Below are 22459 nucleotides of genomic sequence, written 5' to 3'. Positions count from 1 at the left end.
AGGAATTCCTATCAGTCTTAAAGAAACCATAACATCAGCCTGTCTCCATTGGCCTTGGGTCTTGATGCCCCAGAAGAGGCTTTGGAAGGAGGGCTGTACACATGTTAGCCATTCCTCACCTTGAATATGGTACTCGTGCCTCATGGGGATCTTTCCACAGATGGAGTCATCAACATGAGTATTCCCATCGTACTGCCTGTTTCTGTGGATGACAAGGCACGGCTCGAAGGGTGCAGCAAGTTTGCCTTGATGTATGAAGGCCGGAGGGTCGCTCTATTACAAGACCCTGAATTCTATGAGCACAGGAAGGAGGAGCGTTGTTCTCGTGTGTGGGGAACAGCCACTGCTAAACACCCCCATATCAAAGTAAGTATAAAACCTTTGCAAGGACTTTTAAAATACTTGTGTGTGTGTAGGTCTTGGGAGAGATATACTTGTGTGTATAGATGTGTGATTGCACATGTCAGAGGTCAAAGGGCAACCTTGGATGTCATTTCAGGGACATGCCTTCAACCTTCTGTTTGAGACAGGGTCTCCTAAAGGCCTGGAGCTTTGCCAGACAGACTAGACTAACTTGCCAGCGAGCTTTACTGTCTCATCTTGCCATCACTGAGATTACATTCATGTGCCCCTGCACCTGGCTTTTCACATGCATTCTTTTTTTTTTTTTTAACTCAATACTCTTTTTAATTGAATATTCTCTGTACTTACATTTCAAATGCTATCCCCTTTCCCCCTACACCTATACTCCCTCCCCTTCCCCTTGCTTCCATGAAGGTGCTCCCTCTCCCAACCACCCTCAACGTCTTAGCATTCCCCTACACTGGGAAAGCGAGCCTTCACTGGACCAAAGGCCTCTTCTCCCATTGATGCCAGACAATGATGTCCTCTGCTGTATATACACCTGGGGCCATGAGTCTCTCCATGTGTGATCAATGGTTAGTGTTTTATTCTCTGGGAACTCTGGAGGGTTTGGTTGGTTGATAATGTTGTTCTTCCCATGGGGTCGCAGACCCTTTCAGCTCCTTCAGATCTTTCTCTAGCTCCTTCATTGAAGTCCCTGTGTTCAGTCCAATGGTTAACTGCAAGCATCCTAAACTGTATCAGTGAACACTATGCCCACAGTGGAGGTGTAGGTGGGTAAAATTGGAATCCTGTCTCTCTGTAGTCTCTAAAAACTATTTACATGCATTCTAGGGGTCAGAACTGAGATCTTCATACATATGAGGCAAACATTTTACTAACTGAATTCTCTTTCCAAGTACAAATTCTGCTTATTTTTATTTCTGTATGTGTACATATGTGGTATATATTCATGCATTTGTACATGTGCATGAGAATGTATATGCATGTATGATTGTATGTGGAGGCCAGAGAATGACATAGGGTAATTTCCTCAATTGCTCCCCACCTGATTTTTTGAGTCAGTGTCTCTTAGGGAACCTGGAGTGCACCAGGTTGGTTAAGCTAGCTGGCCAGCAAACTCCAGAACCTGACCATCTCTGCATCCTAGGGCTGGGAGGACAAGCATGTTTCTGTGCACCCAGATTTTTACATGCATTCTGGGGTTCCTCATGTCATGTTTATGTTGCAAGCAAAGACCTTTATTGTCCAAGCCATCTCCCCAAATTCATGATTGAGTAAAGAAAAAAATTTTTTTTTTTCTGAACCCAGCTATGATGGTAAAACCTGTAAATCCCAACACTACAGAGTGAGAGGCAAGATCAGAGATCAACATCAGTTAAATAGCTAGTTTGCTAGTTTGAGGCTGGGTTTGGTTACAGAAGACTCCGTCCAAATCCAAAACAAGTCCCACCCCCATGTCTCCAAAAATGCATAAAGACCACATGTAATGAACCTAATCAACCCTTGAAAAAAAAAAAAAAAAACTCAGAGTTCATGTTCTGTGGCCAGCAAATGGGATCATTGACATCTTTTCATAAACATAGACCAGTACACATAGTGGCTAAGTTCCAAGAAGATACTACATTGTCATCAGAGGCTGTTCATCTGACTAGGGTGAATGTTCCTCCCTAAAGCCAAATCAGATTCCTCAGCAACTTCTAATGGCAGCTGGTAATGCAGTGGTGAGAAGCTATTAAGGGGTCACTGGATATAGGGCATTTCCTGTACAATTCTGTGAAACTGAATGCAAGTCCATTCTTCATCAGAGACACAGGCATCAGGGTGGAGGTGAAGATACCACTAATCTAATTTGACTTCTTCAGTTCCCCAGCTTGGTTGGCTTTCAAGCTCATGGATAACAGCGTGAGCAGTGAAGCCCCAGAGGGCTCTCAAGGACCTTGTGATAAACAAAGCACACTGTCTTTTGTTTGTGTTTTCGAAAAACAAGGCCAAAATATACTGAACAGGTTTCTAGCTCTATGACTTTGGAGAAAATTATGTTATTTTTCAGTTGCGAAATGTTACAAGATAGGAAAAACATTCTCAAGGCCCCGTTAGTGGCCCCTGGAGCCTTCTTAATCTGAACAGAAAAGCTCAGGGAGCAAAGGAAGCAGCTTTTCTACTTATTGGACAAAACCATCAGCCTTCAAGACAAACATTTCTTCATGTGCAGACAGGTCAAAGTCATCTGAGAAGCTTTCACTCAGAGTCTGGCAGAAGGTTTCTGAGATAACTGCCCCAGAAATATTACATCCTGGCCTTCAGGTACATTTCTGACCATTTCTTTTATTATTGTAACCACAAAGGTTTGAGGCCTTATCTTTCTTTGGTGGCCTGGAGAACAACAGCCTGTCATCTCTGCTCAAAGATTTTTCTTCTTTGGGTTTACATCTTAAAACCCATGCGAGCTACACCAAAGACATAAAACTAACCTCAGATAATGCTGAGGGGAACTTAAGTGACTATTTGTTTCATCTTGTCTTGCAAAATATATCAGCAGTTGCAGTTTCTTAGAAGTCAAGGAGATGAGAGGTGTGCCCTATGTCTTTGACAATATTGTCAGTGACTATACACTATTGGTCATTAGCGGAGCTAATGGTAATAAAACAGGTCATAGATAACCAGAGAGGAAGCATTCATCCCATATACATTACACTGGAGTTTCCTAAATGCACATCTGGCAAGGAAACAACATATACGTTTTATTGGGTAAAAGAATTCTTATTTAACACGCTGAAACTCATACTAATACGTTAACATAGTTTGTTTTTAGAACACAAAATCTCTTAATAGTTTTATTCACAAAAAGAACTGTGGTCCTTGTGTTTTCAAATGGCATTGGAAATGTTTGCAAAAGAATTGTCATTTAGTAGGGAAATGGCGTGCCTCTGTTCCACAACTCCATAACTATTCCTGAGCTTACTGTTCTATTGCTGGGAAGAGACACCATGACCACAGTAGCTCCTATAATGAAAAGCATTTCATTGGGGCTGGCTTATTTTCAGAGGTTTAGTCCATTGTAGTCATGGTGGGGGAAATGGCAGCATGCAGTCAGACATGGAGAAGTGGAGAGTTCTACATTCAGATCTGCAAGGAGAGAGACATTGGACCTAGCTTGAACTTTTGAAACTCCAAAGTCTACCCCAGTGACATATTTTCTCCAACAAGGCCATACCTCATAATCCCTGTCAAGTAGTGCCACTCCTTAGTGACCAAACATTCAAATATATGAAGTTTTATAGGGGCCACTCCTATTCAAACCACCACATGCCCCTCGGAGTCCCAAAACAGGGAACCATAACCTCATGGTCACTATGAGGAACAGCCAGAATGTGTTAAAGTAATACTTATAGCAAACCCATGATCTTACCCACAGTGCTCTATTTTACCACCCAATAATTTTTCTCACAATTCACTAGTTAAGTAAGTAAAACTGATTGCTCTTGTTTTAAAGATGTAGAAATGAAGAGAACAAAGTATGTCTTCTCAATGAAAGGCAGGAGCCAAGGTTTTTATAGCCCTTGTCTCCACAGGAAGGCCAGATGGACAGCAAGATCTGCCAGTTGTAATGGCTCACAGTGCAATTCCAGCACCAGAAAGGCAGAAAAGCACGAGGAACCCATCACAGGCCATATCACAAGACCCTATCTCAAATAACCCACTTCCCCAGATTCTGGCTTGATTGGTTTGGGGTCAGGTTGGTCCTGTCACTGATTTGCACATGCTATGAGGGTTGAGAAAGCTCTGGCTACAAAGCAATTAAAGCTTTATCTAGACATGTCTTAGAATGTCAACCACTCCCTAGGCTTACTCTTCCTGTCTCCTACCTAGAAGCATCCACTCAACCCATAAACAAAGCCTACATGCCATTGTGACATTTTCTCCTTCCCTTTCCTATTCCGTTAATCAAGTTCTGGCAGTTCTTCCAAGTATTATTCAAATATATTAGTTCACTCCTGTTCTAGTTTGGGCCAGATTTTACATCCATCGTTTCTTGTTTATATGTCCCTAATCCACTGTCTATTCTTCAGCCAGAATAAACTTTATTTGGTATCCCTTTGGCCAAGATTTACCTGTGGGTGCCTGTCTCCTTTAAGACATTCCAGAGCTGGTCATTACATCACCTTAATTCCTTCCACTCCAAGAACATCATCTTATTTCCTCCCTTCTGAAGTCAGTCCTACCTTGACGCCTTGGTACAACTCAATGGCCTAATGCTAATAGCAGTGATACTGAGGGTGGTGCCTGGGGAGCACTGATGAGAGCCAGCAGATGTGGAGGGAAAGAAAGCTTTGCTTTCTCCAATTGCTGACTCGGTTCCTGCCTGGTACAATAACTGTGTGCACCCTGGCTCTGCCATTTCCTCTCTGCAAAGCGGCCTTCTTCTTTCTGAAAGCAAAAACGTTTAAGATCTTCCAGTCCCTTTAATATTGCCAAATGTCTCAACCCACCAGCTTCCAATAATGACCCAGAGACTTTATTTATGAATGTTTAGGCCTTGTGGCTTAGGCTTCTTCTCAACTAGCCCATAACTCATACTGTCTGAAATGCTGCAGAACAGTAACTCAAGATAGGTCACAAAGGAAAACTAGAAAAAGGAAGGCTGGGGCGAAGGCTCCGAGGTGTAGAGCTTGCTGCACAGGCATGAGGACCCATGCTTCATCCCTCAGAACCCACGTAAAATATCCCAGTGCCGGGGCCAGGAAGGTTAAAGAGAGAGGTAAAAACAGGCAGATCCCGGGGGGGCTCACTGGCCAGGCAGTCTAGCCAAATTCGCAAGCTACGTGTTCAGTGAGAAACCCTGTCTCAAAATATAATGAAGGGCTATTTAAGTATCCCAACTCTGCTCTGCCACACATATGAGCACTTGCCACACACACAAACACACATCAAATAAAAGACCAGTATAGTTACTATTAACTTTAATGATTTTCCTTCTAGATGGTGATGGAAAGTGGGGACTGGCTTGTTGGTGGAGACCTCCAGGTGCTAGAGAGAATCAGGTGGGATGATGGGCTGGACCAATACCGCCTGACACCTCTAGAGCTCAAACAGAAGTTTAAAGACATGAATGCTGGTATGTAATCAGGTTCTAGCACATTTGTCAATACTCTTTAGTGCTCTAGTCAAAAAATTTAAGTGTATTGGGAACTGGATTCTCCCCCCCCCCCCATTTAGGGGCTGGCATTCAACACACCTGGCTTAATTATATACATGAATGAAGCTAGCCAGGTTTGCTGTCCATAGATCACACTGCTGTTGAGGGCCACATTAATGTGACTGGTCTGTGCTTGCCACCTGAGACCATGGTGATATCTGGGTCTGTGCCCCCCCAGGACAGATGTCCGTGGTCTGTGCCGAAACCTGAAGTCATGTTGACGTCTGTGGGCCATGCTGCCGACAGAAGCCCTAGTGATGGATGTGGTCTGGGTTGGCTCCAAGGGCCTTGTCTGGGCCCATGGTCCTAATGCAGCTGGAGGTCATGTTCGAGGTCTGAGCTACTGATAGAAACCATTGGGAAGGCCCTACTCTGTGATCCAGCTGACTTTAAAAAGCAAGGAAGCTCTTTTTTAGTGATGTTGATGACCGCAGATGCACAGTTGACAAAGAGGGAGATGGAAGGCTTCCAAGACAACCCCTAACCCCACCTCAATCCTCACTCCCATTCCTCAAAAAAGTAGTAACCTAAACAGGAAGCCATTGAATAGAACTCTTAAAGTAGGACAAGGACACTGAGTTGTAGCTCTCCACAACTGATGGCTTCTAGCAGGGGGGTAGGAAGGGAACATCTCAGTTCTATTTAAGGGGCAGGCCACTGAGAGTTTGACCATGTTCCAAAGAATATACAGGTAATATAAACTGAACTTGTTTTTGTTTGTTTGTTTTTTAATGTTTATTTTTTTGAGGGGAAAGGTCAGAAGGAGGGTGGACATGGGACAGATTAGGAAATGAGTGTGATAGGGGTATATGATGTGAAATTTCCAAAGAAACAATAAAATTATGTAAAAAAAGTATCTTTATTGTGATAAAAACAAGTATCTCACTTTTAATTAGATGTTGGGTGGAGGTCATGTATGTAATACACCATGAGTATTTCAGGATAAGACACAGTTGCTTTTCACCTGCAGACTGTAGTCCCCATACACATTTCCATGTGCTCTCATAAAGGTGAGCCTGCAGCAGGTAGGTACAGGGAAGGTGAACGCTGGAGTCCAGAGTTTCAGGAAAGGTACAGACGCACCTGTTCTGATTCCTGAGTCATGTTTTCTCCTGTGTGGTTTCCTCCCTTGCATCCCATCCTGTCCAAACTACTGAGCTAACACACCAGGCATATTGTCCCACTCTCAAAAGCTAGACCAATATTCCACCTCATCTTCCCCCATCTGTTCTCACAGACAAGCAATACTGCTTACTTTGAACCCTGGCTCTTCTTTCCTAGATGCCGTGTTTGCATTCCAGTTACGAAATCCTGTCCACAATGGTCATGCTCTGCTGATGCAGGACACACGCCGCAGGCTCCTGGAGAGGGGTTACAAGCACCCAGTCCTCCTGCTGCACCCTCTCGGGGGCTGGACCAAGGATGATGATGTGCCCCTGGACTGGAGGATGAAACAGCATGCAGCTGTACTGGAGGAAGGGGTCCTGGATCCCAAGTCAACTATTGTCGCCATCTTTCCATCTCCTATGTTATATGCTGGCCCCACAGAGGTGAGCAAGTTCCTGCGCGGGGCCAAACACTAAGAACACTCATCTTCTTAGAAGAGTAAACACATCTGGTGAATCAATTCTTAATCAATTCTTCTACCTCCCCCACCCCAGCTTAACTTGGAGTTTGTATTTGTAAAGAAGCGTGAAGTCCAACATAAACACAATGCTTAGAGAATCTGGGGGTTGGCGTGAGGGAGGCAGACAGCACAGCTCACCTGAGTCATAGGGCAAGTAGTATCTGTGTTGACTTTCTATTGATGTGATAAAATACCATGGCCAAGGCAACCCCAGTTTATGTGGGCTTATGATTCCAAGGTGGCAAGTCTATCGTAGCGGGGAAGCCTGGCAGCAAGTGGCAGGCTTGAGGGAAGAAGCAGGAAGCTGAGAGCTTACATCCTTTACCACAAGCATAAATCAGAGAGCAAACTGGAAGTTGATGCTTTTTAAACTCACAAGTTCACTCCTAGTGACAAGCTTCTGTCAGCAAGACCTTAACCTCTCTGAACAGCAGCACCAACTTGGGACCAAGCGTTTAAATGTCTGAAACTAAGGGGAACCTTTCTCATTCACACCACTAAACTTAAGCTAACAATTTATTAGTTCCAGTTCTTCGACATGACTCACCATGACCCAGGAATTTTTTAGAAGGTAATTCAGTAAATAGTTCTCTGTTGGCAGTCAGATGCTCATTAGAATCTGTAATTTACACAGCCTTTTGTAACGGTAAGTATTCTTAATTGCTTACTTTATTAAGAGTCTCCTATAGCTCATGACTTTACAACTCCTGTCTTATCCAATACAAGCCAGCGTGAATAGTGGTTGAAGCTTAGGCCCATAGACTTCCTCACTACTTTTAAGTGACCTGCCCCTTTCAATGAGTTCAAAAGAAAAATTTAAAGGACCAGCATAAAGAGGAACCTGTGGCCTTGACCCATGACCATCATGTTCCCTGTGTGATATTTTCCAGGTCCAGTGGCACTGCAGGTGCCGGATGATTGCAGGAGCCAATTTCTACATTGTGGGTAGGGATCCTGCAGGAATGCCCCATCCTGAGACCAAGAAAGATCTATATGAACCTACCCATGGGGGTAAAGTCTTGAGTATGGCCCCCGGCCTCACCTCTGTGGAAATCATTCCATTCCGAGTGGCTGCCTATAATAAGATTAAAAAGGCCATGGACTTTTATGATCCAGCCAGGTAGGTTTCTGGAGGAAAAGACAGGAATTGACATGACAATTGTCCTGAGGAACAAACCTTTGACCCTCTGGCAATGTCTCCAGTCTAATTGCTTCCAACTAGAAAGACACTATCCTGAGTTAGACCTGCTCTTGCAAATGCTGTGTCCCCTGACATAGTTAGCAGCATCCTCTGCATGTAGTTGTTGGTCCATAAACATTTCTCTTTGGTCTGATGGATATAGCTTAGTAGTGGAAAACTTGCCTAGCATGTGCACAGCACTGGGTTTGATCTCCAGGAAGCCCACAAAAGTTCTTGAGCTGGGTGGACACAGTGACACGTGTGTCTAGTCACAGTGCAAGGGAGACAGAGGCAGGGTGATCAAAACTACAGTGTAATCTTTGGCTACAAGCTTTAGGCCAGGCTAGGCAAAATGAAACTCCAAAATAAAAGCATTGTTCCTTTCCATAGATATGCCTTATGCACACACTGTGAGTGCCTGGTATGCCAAGGGAAAGCCCACAGGCAGACACAATTTTCAGTGACAATCTATGGTGCATTCCTACCCCCATACCAGGTTTACACATGATAATCTCTGGTCTCAAGACATAAAAGAACAGGTATGCAAGAAAACTGCATAGACATCTGCCTTTATTCTTCCTTTGCTCCATAAGATTCGGAGCTAAAGACTGACTGAGAACCGCTCATTTTAAAACATGTAGCTGTTCACAGAAAAAGCTAAACTCAAAGTCAGCAATCTAGCCCTAGGGATCTTTAAAGCGGCTGTTACTTACCTCTGCTGAGAGCTCTCTGTCGCTGTACTTACAGGCACAATGAGTTTGACTTCATCTCAGGAACTCGCATGAGGAAGCTCGCCCGGGAAGGAGAAGACCCCCCAGATGGCTTCATGGCCCCCAAAGCATGGAAAGTGCTGACAGATTATTACAGGTCTCTGGAGAAGATCAACTAGGTGCTCCTGTCCCTGGTTTCTTTCTCAAGTGCTCTAAGATGAATTTTTTTTTCTATTTTTGTGATTAGCTGCTCTGTATCCAATTGCTTCTTCATGACTTTTTAAAGTTAGTATTTTGCAATAAAGTAAAGAGTTGTGCCTGTAATTTAAAACCAACTTCATTATGTCTATGAAACTCACACTGGAGACTGGTCTGAGGTGAAAACAATACATTCCAGAATGAAGCACTTGTACTCCACCTCATCTCAGCAGGCATATCTCAGATTTCTTAAAAATCCGACTTGCCCAGAGCAGAATCATACTTTCCAGCTTACTTTTGCCAGCCTGGAATTCCAATGTCACTCACTAAAAGTAAAAGAAACACAAGCACTCGAGCGCGCGCGCCTGCGCACACGAACGCGCATGCACACACACACACACACACACACACACACACACACAGACACACACACACAGACACACACACACACACACACACACACACACACACACACACTTTCTGCACCCTGAAGGAAATGTTTCACATCAGGGCTTTTTTACTTGTGACTCACTGCCCAATGTATGCGTGGAAGATACAACTGGAAGAAAAATAGTGTGAAGATGTGAATTAAATCTTAAAGAAACTATGTAACTTATGTCTGCCATGAAAATGACATAGTCCAATAGAAAAAGAATTCTGATGGCCTTCTATGAATAGTAACTCCAGTTTGATGGCACTTTTCAAACATGGTATGCTCTGATCAAGAGATTGCTCCCAGGGACTAAACCATCAGGGTATATTGTAGACTACTTCCCCCACACTTTGCTGTGGCTACAGTTATCTTAAAGAGGTACCTATCTGATCGCAGTTATCAAAACCAAACCCACATTTTAATGAAAAGCTAAAACTCGATTTCTGTAGAAAAGATAAAATCCAAACATCATCCTAGTGAAGAAACATACACATGGGCTCTGAGAGCTGCTCAGCACTGCACTACACAAACTGACATTAGCAAATACTGCTGACACTGAAAGGCTGCCCAGACCACCACCCTCCTAAGCTAGGTCTCTACCTACCTTAGACAACACAGGAACAGGTTCTGATTCCTTGAAGCTACTTAATGACGCTCTCCTTGGGGATGCTAAAAAGCAACCACCTTGGAGACCAAAGGTTTAGGGTATTCCGAACTCCTGATGTTACAAGTTTTCTAGAATGAACCTACTGTGAGATGTCCTTTGATGGTTTATTTCCTAGAGGGAGTTTTGGTATTTTATGCATGGTTCATTGTTAAAGAATAAATTTTGAAAGTATCTTTATATAGGTTTCTTTGGAAGAGACCACATACTGAAAAGAGGAACTGATTTTTTTATATACTGCCACTTTTTAAAAAGGCTAGTAAGAGCTTTTGAGAGGAAGTGACGTACCGTGACCACAGCAGAGTCTTCAACTGCATAGTGCCTGTGCTCTTGTCAGAGCTCCTCACTGCTGCTTCTACAACTATGTACTCACTGAGAATGTGACAAGTTGCAGTGCCTTACCAAATGACATTGTGATTTTAAAGACAGTAAAGTGCCTTTCTGCTCTAGCACAGTTGGTGTAACTGTTTCAGTGTCCCGCCGGTGCCTGTTCTTACTTCAATAAATGTCTTAAAGACCACGCTGGTGCTTTTGTCATCAACTGCCTCAATGGTCACTTTAGGGTGTCCAAACAATGTCTAACTAGAGAGCAGTAATGACTCTCTTTGGGCTGCCCTTATTCACATCATTTTCACACTTGGCTTTCAGGTGTACATGGCTCATGGTCTTAGCTGGGTACTGCTTCTCAGAGGTGACTGGGTTACTTTAATAAGTTGATGAAGCCAAAGCCCTTGTTCTTATTCAGATACTATTTTCAGACCTTCCTTTGCAGCCGGTATTCTGTGTGCCTAAGGCAGTACATTTGGGTAATAGCCAACTCAAAGCTATCACTTGGTGCTAAGTCAAGGCTCGGCAGGTAGACTGTCTATCATGTACAAAGTTTGATTCAGCACTGTATAAATTAGGCATAGTGGCACATACTTGTTTATTCCAGCATTTGGGAGGAGGAGGCAGGCAGATCAGAAGTCCAATATTTCCTAGGCTACAGAGTGAGTTTGAGACCAACATGGGCTGCATAAAATCCAATTTCATAAATAAATAAATAAATAAATGGTATCATTTGTAGTTCCTGTTTTCTCCCCAGATTATAGTTGGTGGCTCCACAATATGCCAAGAAATGTCTGTGTACACGTATCACTCTTAAGGACGAACAAACCCTGGAATGGCATACACAAATCGGCTAGACCTCACATCAATCAGTATTTATCAGGCCCCAGTATTTCTTTCCAACCAATTTGTTCTATAAGAAACAAATCTTGTTTCCACAAGTGTTTGCATCTCCCCTCCCCCATTTCCTATTTCTTTTAGGCATCTGAGTCTAGCAAGCATTTATATCCTACATAACTGTCCTTCCAGGCAAGAAACCGGTGAACCTGACAGCCAAGTTAGTTGTTCTTGTGTCTAAAGGTTTAAGGGAGCTATGCAGCTCTGGAATGGCTCACATTTCTATTGCCTACTAACAGGCAGTGAGAGAAGGGCCTGCATAGGGATATGGATGAAGTATCCACTGGCCTCTCCCAACTCCACATCCACGTAGTTCAGTTACCAAATGAAGGTGATATTCAAATAGTTACTACCTGCATTCCAAAGTACTAACTGGCTTAAATTCTTATTTTACTTTAATTATTTAAAATAAATGGGTTGCTTATTAGGTTTGAACATATTAGCCAGGTTCAAGGGGTGAAAACTATTTTATTATAAGACTAGCAAATCAGAGTGGAAAACAAAACAGAAACTAAAAATCAAACATTTGGAAAGAAGCCTTTCAGAGGTAAACTTCACGGCAGTATTAGTGCAGAGCAGAGCAGTGTGAATCCAGTATGGGCTGTCTGCTTCTTGACAGATGTTGCAAGGATGAGGACAATTCAGGAAAGACTGAAGACAACAGTGTATTCATTGGGACAAACTGCAACTGGAAAGCACACCTACAAACCTCTGCTTTTTGGTGATTTTATTGTCATTGTTTATTTACTATTGGTTCCATAGCGCAAATACTAAACACTGAACAAATGAAATGCCAAATGTTTATTACTATAGTTCATGGTAATAGTGGGGCTTTCATGTGTCCAGAGACTTTTGGTTAACATTTGATGCAAAAATACTAGATGCATATAACTTTACAGTTGAATTTTAAGGGGCTTCCTAATATGTATGCTATCTTTTTATCTGGAGTAATAAATAAACCATGATCTTGAAAGTGCCTGAAAAAAAAATTAAACTGCTGAGCTACAACCCCACTACTTTGGATTTTGTCAAGAACATGCCAGAAGAGGGTCTAGATGTCTTCTATATTCCCAAGATGATTGGATTCCACCTTTCAGAGTTAAAAACAAATGAAAGCTACAAACATCTGAAGGTGTAGCCCAAACTCCTCCCAGCTCAAACAAACAAGATGTAAATAGGATGTAGTAAGGCTGGGGTCCGGGAGCAGGGGCTTGGGCAAACCAGTCATCTAGGTCAGGTGAAGGCAGCACAGGTCCAGTGCAGCTAGGACTGGACCAGTCAGCAATCTGCCCTTTACCTGTCTCAAGGACTTGTACTCTCTGGAAACAAAGAATTGTGTTTCACTTTTCACAGCTAGTATAAAAACACTGGTCATTAGTTATTTTACCGAGGCAGAGTTGGACACAGTAAATAGCACTCCAAGTGAGAGACCTTAACAGGATCCCACACAACAATCTTCAGGTGCCTGTCCACAGGAATGAACCCCCTCTTTCTCTCTCTCTCTGCATGCCCAGTGGGTTATCTGTGGCATTTCACAATCAGCTGGCTAACTGCTGGCTGGCTAACAGTGTTGACTGAAGATGTTTACCCAGTCTTTTGCTTTTAGTCCTGATGTCTCCAATAAACCCCTATACTCAATGCCATCTGTTTTAATATCCAAGGACGTCTCAGAGCAATGGGCTAACAGAAGAGTTCACAAAGTCCAATGGAGGATTAAAAGAAGGCCTTGAGCAGTCTCTGCTAAAAATAGAACCCACTTAGAGCTCACTATTTAGAAGGCTGGCTCTTCAGCTCCTCAATGGCACGCAGTTCACCTGTTTCAAATACATTATTTCCTAGATTATCTACAACTGGTTGCTGCCACCAGAATCCTAGTTGGGTAGTCTTTGTAAGGTTGACTATGGCCCTACATGCCTGTGAATAGCCATAATGACATGCAATCTGCAGAGTATCTGTTTTCTGAAATCATCTTCAAAACAATGTAGTCTACACTATTTCTTGGTTACAAATTTACATACCAGTTATCAATTCTTTTTGGGGCTATCATGCTGGGCATTGTGGCATTAAGTAAACTGATGCAGGAGTTTCAGGGCAGCCTGGGAGACCCTTTTGAGAACAAGTGAGCAAACACTTGAACTGTCATGGTTTATAAACCCATGATTTTTATGTGTAGCTCTAACATTCACTTCATCTTAGTTCAAAGCACAAAAACTATCTAAAGCAGTCTCAAAGCAGATTTTTTCATTTACACGTGTGCATCATGTGAGTATGGCTGCTTGCAGGAGCCTGGGCCTTGGATTCTCTGAAGTGGGAGTGACAGAAAATTGTGAGGAGGGAACTGGGTGCTGACAACCTTGTGCCCTCTGATGAGCAGTGAGCACTCAAGTCTAGAACAGTAAACAGTGAGACTATAACGCTCTTGCCTTCTCGCTCTGTCCTCTCATCCTACTCCCCCTCTGCCCATCCCCCTCCCATATGCTCATGGACGGCCTCTACTCTGTCTCTACTCCCTCTCAAATTCCCTCCTTACGCCCTGAATAAACTCTGTTCTATACTAAAAACCAACGAAACACCTCCCATCAGAATTTTAGCAATAATACTGACCATTACTATAAACAGTGTTTATTATCAGGTTTGCCAGCATGTCTTCAATTAACATTGTGAAATGACTTTCTTGACTTGATCTCATTTGCATGTGGTGACTCTTATAATGCATTAGCTACTTTAGTCAGTTCAGTTAGGAGATTGTTTTATATGAGTGAGGACCTCTTAAATATGATTCCAACAGATTGTTGACTTGAATGACATTTTTAAAGATTTATCTTCATTATTTAAAATTACGGTGTGTGTGTGTGTGTGTGTGTGTGTGTGTGTGTGTGTGTGTGTGTAGGTAGGTAGGTAGGTGTGTACAGACGCCAGGGGCATTAGATTCCCATGGAAACGGAACTATATGCCACTGTGAGCAGGCCAACATGGGTGCTAGGAACCAAACTCACATCTTCTGCAAGAACAAACAGTGCATGACCCTAACCACTGCATCTTCTCTCCAGCCCCATTGGACAGAATTCTCCCTCAAACACAGAGAATCCTACACCAAGAAAATTTTATTTATGTAGGCTATACCCTTACCTTTTGGAAATTTTTAACATTCTGACTATAAGAGAGGCTTAAAAATTAATTACACAATACCCAATTTATCTCATTCAGAAGAAAGCTATAACCTGTCCACAAATAACCCAATTACAGTAGAAAAGTAAAGCCTACCAATGAGAGGCTCCTTTCATCTTTATACAAGCAGCTGAGCCTCAAGACACTGTCATCTTGAAATCAGACCTATGAATTACACATGTTAAATAATACAAGTTTATTATGGTCCACTGCAAAATATTTAGATTATTTCAATCAAGCTCTTAATGAGTTCTGGGTCTAACTGCAGATGGGGAATGGGATTCAGTAAGAAAGAAGTAGTGAAAGTTGACTCAGTAAAAAACTGACTCAAACGCTGAGTTTAAAATCTGTTTTAAAAGGTATGAAAACAGCAGGAGACACCAGAGCTAACGAAGTCATCCAACAGTGAAGCATCACATGGCCTTTTCATCTTAGTCCCCAGTGTAGAGATGACAGAAATGGCTCAGAGACTTGACACACAAGCCGACAATATGCACAAGTCACTATATGGAGAACACAATCAGTAGCACAATAGCAAACATTTGCACAGTAACTGCACAAGGCACGCTACTGAGTGCTTCCCTGCTATCACGATGTCCCAACTTTTAAAAGTAGGTGGCTCATAGATCAGAACAGAAACAAAGCAGCCAGTCTCAGGGCATACAGTTCATTAGTGGGAAGTCTGGACTTAAGCCAAAAAGCCTGATTCTATATTCAGTATGTACAACCCAAAGAAAATGCTTAAAAACCTAACAGCCAACTACATATGTGAAACGTCTTATCTAAAGCAGATGGAAATTATAAACACTCAAAGTTACTTAAATCATAAGAAAATAGCTTCTCTGACTTTATGGCTCAATATGCATACAGGAGTCATAGTTGTTAGGGTTAGTATATTTCTCTTTATCTGGTTAGAACCATAAAATTCAGTGCTATTAATTGGATAATATGAAATTAATAAAAGATAAGAAAGAAAAAGACACAAAGACGTATACACATTGCTCATTTCTGAACATGCCATTACATTAAAATTAAATTACTTAAACTCATATTTAAACAGAATAAATCAACATTAAAGTGTCTGCTATAAAAGTGTGAAATCTTAACTGCAACATAAAAACTGTCCAAACACAAATTTTATAAACAACAATATCCACAATATAAAGTAATTAAGAACAATCAAGAACTAAGTGGAAAAAAAGACTCACAAGGAAGGGCCTTTTATTGTAAATTATAAAACAAGGTAAGTTTCTTGGCATCCTGTGTTAGCATTCATTTCCCATCATCTTCACAACCCTGCACAGCTGCTTGTCCTTATCCTAAGTAGCCTCCTGCAGTGTGTAACCCAGAAAACAAATCGGGAGAAAGTGTCCGGGAGGTTCTTGTGAAACATATTACTAAAGAAATTAACTCAATAACACATGAGAATTTAGTTTTCAAAGAAATAAAACAAATAATAAAACCGACAGCATCTTTGTCAGTTTAATCTTCCTGATGATTCAGAGGCACCTTAAGACTGTGCTGTGGCATTATCTTCTCGCTCTGTCATATGTCTAGGTGCCTGAAACAGAATTCTGGCTATTGGAGGTATGAAAAAAAAAAAAGAGTTTTATATGTGGTTCACATAGCATCAAGTGACTACAGGTACAACACAAGAAATTTAATGTGTATTATTTGTACACATTTTATACTACTGAGAAATTTTTAAAATTTAAGTTACAAAGTGAGTATTTTTTTAGCACATTTAGTAATGAGTATTTATATAAACTATCATTTTGTTTGGGTGACCAAATTAAATTTGAACATAATTAAAGAACATATAACTTTCAAACAGCACTTAAGGAATACAGTTATAGAACTCTTACACTGAGTCATGTACACGGATTCAAGAGTACTGAGGCTTCTCAAACCATTCTTTTGAAAAGTTTCAATCCTTAACGTAATTCAGTGTAAAACTTTAAAAAGTCTACCCGGTGTCACAGCAGAGTGAGGTGGAGTCACTGCTGATCACTGAGCAAATGCTTGTTATCTGCTTCTCCTGACAACCATTATAATTGAGACACGTGTACATATTCAGGTGCGGTTGATTCAACCAACTGCAGAGGAAAATTTTCAACTTAAAAACGGCCCAAACAAGTGACAACTAGGAATGGCTGAATCTCACTGTAACTGTCAGATCATGCCTTAATCCCAGTTTTGCTACAGACTATCTGGTGCTTTTGGATTCAGTAGTTGGGATTTAAAAAAAAAAAAAAAAAAAAAAAAAAAAAAGCTTCTGAATTCAAACCTATCTACAGAATATATAAAAAAAGTAGATATATACATTTGATATACACTCATACACACACACACACTCACATTCATACTCACGTGTCTAGAAACCAGCACCTAACCACACCCCATTCCTCACTAACGACTTGACAAATCAGCTACTACATGAAGAGCAGCTTAGACTCTATAAGGCTATAACAGCATATGGCTAAAAAGGTCAGACAAGCACCCACACTCAGGCCGCACTCAGCTTCCTCCTCATGATTTCTGACAAGCAGTAACACCATTTATATAACAGACCAGAGATCTGAGTATAAAACCACAAGCCTGGATTTCCCTCACTGCTGTACAGATGAGAGCATGTCCCATGAGATCACTGAACTATACAAATGATCTTTACTCCTAATCTAAACAAACGTGAGTCAAAACATTCTGAAACGCTGCATCCTTTGATTTCTTCATCTTTTCAATTGCCCGATGCAGGTCCTGCTGTTGCACAGGCCGGATTTCATCTTCATCATGACTAAAATGTAAACAAAACCATCAAATCACCAAATCTCTTTAGAGTATACCTATCTAAAATATTTTACCAACACTAAAAAGATGCATGTTTTTATTTACACAAGAACCCAAAGAGAATGACAACACATCAGACCCAATCTTCTAGAAGTTAATATGAACGTCATGAGAAACTGTTTTAAGACTTATTTTCATTTTACTTCATGAGTGTCTGTCTACATGTACATATGTACTCTATGCATGTGCCTAGAGCCTAGTGAGAAAAGGGCATCAGGTTCCCTGGATCTGGCATTACAGACGTAGTGAACCACCATGTGGGTGCAGACAGTGCACTGAGCCAGCCCCAGTGCACATTTAAAAAGCCCTGAGGAGTAAGTAAAGCAAAATGGCTGTGTAAGTCACTTCACACCAAGCGTAAGAGCAGCACACTTTCATTAAAGAGTGGCAGCTATTTAAACAGAAGCATAATTCTAACCAGGAGTCAAGTGCACGTACAGCCTTTTACAAGACAAGTAAAACTTAATGTTCTTATTTTAAAAAACAACTAATTCAAGTCCCCTTCACTTTGACAAAAACAAAACAAAACAAAGTAACAACAACAACAAACCCCTGGTATATTCTGCTACTTGGTAGTTTATGGACACTTGGAGAAAAATTTTTCAGGGAAAACAGGATGATTCAAGTCTAATAACCAAATTTTCCCACTGAGATTTTCAGGGCTTTCTAACATTTTGCCTTTCATTATTAATGCAATTAATTAAGTAAAGTTTATACGTCATTTGTTAATGACTCTGACTTTTTTCAGCTAGAAGACAGACCTTTGGAAGGTAGATTTCCTGATAATATTAAATAGTCCCAACTTGCTGAATAACTGGAATTATACATGGGTGGTACACACGTGGGACGCATCCCTCACATGGGGCAAGAGGGAGCAGCATGGTTCTACTGTCTGGCAGGGACTTCATGCAAAGCAAGTGAGTTTTAAGAGAAGCTTACTATGGCACCACACTGTCGTTAGACATGCATGGATACCACAGGCTGGCAGGTCAGGGTCACACAGCATGAAAACTTCAGAGCAAGAGAAGAGTTAGCCAACTCCTCTAACATGGCCTCAAAGGTATACTGGTTTACTAAAAAAGTCTTTCTGAGAGAGCTGACACTGAAAAGATATATGGTATAGTGCAGCTTCAGGAGAAAAGCCTTTTCAGAATCTTTCTCAAAGGAGTTAATTCATGGTGAACTTATTTTTGCTGAAATGAGGATGACAAAGTTGATTTCTCAAACTCACCACACTTTCAAAGTGGTTTCAGGTAAAATTGACTGGCGTGAGAAACGGCTGTTGGTAACTCATTACTGTTAAGTCGAAGCCTTGTCCACTCTGCCCCACATGACTTTATGTGTGAAGTTTCCAAAGATACATACTCATTTCTACACAGAAATGACCTTTAAGGTATAGAAACAATCTATAGATTCTAGAAAACTCTGTTTTCTTAACAAAGAAGGCAAGCCTGGGTTTCTATGAGTCACTCCATTGTTTATGAAATAAAATTCAACATTTTGCCCCTTAATTCTAGACATCCCCATAGCAATTTTTCCATTTGCAGACTTCTTTAGGAAAATGGCAATAAGGGTTGGGGAGAAGCTCAAGAAGTAAAGCACTTGCCACCATGAGGACCTGAGTGGAATCTCACATTTTTTAAAAAGAAGGTGGAGTGTGCCTGCAATCCCCTAGTGTGAAGGCTTTCTCAGGAGGGCTCCTAAGCTCACTGGGCAGCCAGTCTAGTAGAATTAGACCTCTGGCTCAGGCAGACCCCACTATCTGAGAAGCTAAGGTGGTGAGGAGCGGAAAGACATCTAGCATCCGCTTGCATGCACAGATGAACATGTGTCCATATACAAACACAAACAGAAAAATGCCAATAAATAAAAATTATCTTTTTCTATAAGGAATCCAGTATAAAGCAAAACAGCACTAATCACCTCACCAAAAATGTTTGACAAATACCAGAAATTGAGTCTGCATAACATTACCTTTCTTCTGATGCAGAATTGACATACTCCCTGACACAGAGGAGGGCAGCATCTCGACACATTTCTTTTAGGTCACTTCCTGAAAACCCATCAGTTTCCTGGGCAACTTCTAGAAGATCTACATGTCTATCCACCTTAAATAAACATAAAACATGTTTATAATAAATATATAAAATTAAGTAAAATATTTATAAATATCCATCTGAGAATTAATGTTCAGAATGTCATAACAGTGAAGTAAAAAAAAAAAAAAAAAAAAAAAAAAAACCAGAAAGCTATTAGTTCTGTAAAACTGTAATTTTCTAAAAGAAAAACAAATTTAATTAGTTGTCATTACAACTGAAACATCAAGTGTCTTTACTGGGTGTGTCTTTACACTTAAATTTCTTTCGAGCATAATGCTGCCTCAATACTGATTCAATTTAGCACTTGGTTTTGCCCTTCCATCTAAGCTTACAGGGCTTAGCAAAATTTAAAACACACTAAGAAAAAATAAATAAATAAGCAAGGAAATCAATGTATTCGTGTCTATTATCCACAATCTGAGGTCTCATTTCCAGTGCTAAGTGGCTTATACATATAATTTTCATTTAATGCTGCAAGAAGCACAATTTCCACATTCTATTAATAGTCTGAAGCAGGATCTGAAGAGGCAGTAGATGTCCAACCCTAGTTTCTCCCTATGTACCCATTTGCCACAATCATTTTCTTCACTCCTATGGAATGAATACTACCTTTATTACTCAATTTCTAATTATAAAATGTTTTGCTTTAAGAACATTAATTCTATACAAGGAAAAAGATAAAAGTTGGGTACAGTGGCACATGCGTATCACCCCAGCATGCAGGAGGCAGATCAATAAGGAGGAGGGAATGAAGGCTAGCCTGGGCTACCTATTAAGTACCAGGACAGCCAGAAGCGGAGGCCACACAAAGTACCTACCCTTTCAAACAAGCAAATTTTAAAACGAGACATTATAAGATTCTTAAAGAATAATTTGAAAAATAACTGGCTTAACCTGTTTTTTGAAGGTCTAAAAGAATTCTGTGCTGGATCTACCTGGCCCTGGGCTTTTTTAATTGGGAGATTTAAACTTTTAATATTTATTTAATTTTACATGTATAAATGTCTTGCCGATATGGACATGTGTTCAGTGTGTGTGCCTGGTGACCATGAAGGTCCCTGGAACTAGAGTTAGGATGGATGTGAGCTGCCGTATGGATGGTGGGTCTTCTGCAAGAGCAAGAAGTACTAAGTCACTGAACCATCTCTCCAGCTCCTTTTATGAGACTTTTAACTACTGTTTCACGGTCATGCATTGTTATAGAGCTGTTTAAATTATTTACCCATCCTGGTTTAAATTTAGTAACACAAGTACAAGTCACCCCCTTCTATTACACTGTTTACTTTGGTGGACTTTTAAATCTATGCCCTCATGATCTTCTGAATTTTCTCAGTACTTTTGCAGTGTCTCCCTTCTCCTCTCTGACTATTACTTCAGGTCTTCTCTTTATTACGTGGAGGTTTTGTCACTCTCCTCAAAGAACGAACTGTTTGTTTCACTGATTCTTTGTATTTGTTTTTTGTTTCTATTTCATTAATCTCTGTCTTGATTTTAGCTAATTCACTTGGTTTGCTGCTATTCACTTGGGAATTTTTTTTCTTTCTTATTTTTCCCATGTCCTAAAAGGCATCATGAGGTTGTTTAAGATCTAATTTTTAATGTAGAAACATAGAATTTTAAGTTTCCTTCTTATGACTGTTTTCTTGGATCCCATAGGTTTTAGAATGCTATTTTTATTTCCACTAATTCTATGAATGTTTTAAATTTTCTACATTTCAACAACACATTTCAACATCATTCAATAATGTGCTGTTTGATCTCTTCTGTTTCTGTGAAATTCAGCTTTATGCCATTGAGATTTATTGTCCTAATATTTGATTTCTTTTAGGGAAACTTCACTGGGATGCTTGTGTTTGGTGAATATTTAGAATTGTAACACTCGACAGGTTGTTCCCTTGATCAGTAATGAAGTGACCCTTTAACTCTTCTGACTAGATGTGGTTCGAAGTCATTTTGCCACCTATTGGGATAGTACTTGCATGAACTACATATTAAGATAAGAGAGAGGGGGCTGGAGAGATGGCTCAGTGGTTAACAGCATTGACTGCTCTTCCAGAGGTCCTGAGTTCAATTCCCAACAACCATATGGTGGCTCCCAACCATCTGTAATGAAATCTGGTGCCCTCTTCTGGCCTGCAGGCATACATGCAGGCAGAAAGCTGTATGGTGTATACATAAAAATAAATAAACAAATTTGTAACTAAATATTTTTTAAAAAGATAAGAGAGGATAGTGAAGGAAATATTTCAGGGGGGAAGATGATAAACATACAGATTCTGGGAGGGATAGAGTGGCAGCAGTGGGGGAATAAATAATGTTGAAACAAAGTAACAGAAACCAATATACATCTCTTGTAATAACTCTGAATACTAATAGTCTCAATTTCCCTACTAGAAGACATAGACTAGCAGGCTGGATTTGAAAACTGGATTCTCCTTTTTTCTACATCCAAGTACATAAACACTATCTTAAAAAGTAGTTCAAGCAAAAATTAATTAATGACCTTAACTGAATGCTAATTAATTTTCCAGAAGTAGGGAAGACTTGAAAGAGATAGCATTAGATCTGCTCTGTTGCCTGCTCTGCAACTATGACCTTCAATTAGTGACATCTTCCTTAAATAGAAATGCTAAATGAAGAGAAGTTGGGTGGGCTGGTGAGATGGATCAGCCGGTAAGAACACTGGCTGCTCTTCTACAGGTCCTAAGTTCAATTCCCAGCAACTACATGATAGGCCCCAACTATC

At 40.8% G+C, this 22459-nt stretch overlaps 2 protein-coding genes across 4 annotated transcripts in view; one reads left to right on the top strand and one right to left on the bottom strand.

Annotated features, from left to right (window-relative positions):
- Positions 1–10895, top strand: part of PAPSS2 (3'-phosphoadenosine 5'-phosphosulfate synthase 2) — a 65516-nt gene extending 54621 nt beyond the window's left edge. The window contains exons 8-12 of one of the 2 annotated variants that reach the window (XM_080911589.1): positions 161–366; positions 5347–5482; positions 6845–7113; positions 8081–8310; positions 9118–10895. In XM_080911589.1, coding sequence (XP_080767715.1) covers positions 161–366; positions 5347–5482; positions 6845–7113; positions 8081–8310; positions 9118–9259 — 983 coding nt within the window. In that variant the 3' untranslated portion in view covers positions 9260–10895. The remainder of the gene's footprint in view (positions 1–160; positions 367–5346; positions 5483–6844; positions 7114–8080; positions 8311–9117) is intronic. The other variant, XM_080911590.1, reaches the window with a different exon arrangement.
- A 3790-nt stretch (positions 10896–14685) lies between these two features.
- ATAD1 (ATPase family AAA domain containing 1) overlaps positions 14686–22459 on the bottom strand; it is a 43308-nt gene continuing 35534 nt past the window's right edge. For both annotated transcript variants that reach the window (XM_080911594.1, XM_080911595.1), the window contains exons 9-10: positions 19589–19722; positions 14686–17561 (exon numbers count right to left, since the gene is read on the bottom strand). In XM_080911594.1, coding sequence (XP_080767720.1) covers positions 17441–17561; positions 19589–19722 — 255 coding nt within the window. In that variant the 3' untranslated portion in view covers positions 14686–17440. The remainder of the gene's footprint in view (positions 17562–19588; positions 19723–22459) is intronic.

The sequence above is a fragment of the Micromys minutus genome (genome assembly GCF_963924665.1).
Source record: "Micromys minutus genome assembly, chromosome: 2".
Taxonomy (NCBI): domain Eukaryota; kingdom Metazoa; phylum Chordata; class Mammalia; order Rodentia; family Muridae; genus Micromys; species Micromys minutus.
This window is presented reverse-complemented; position numbering and strand designations above follow the sequence as displayed.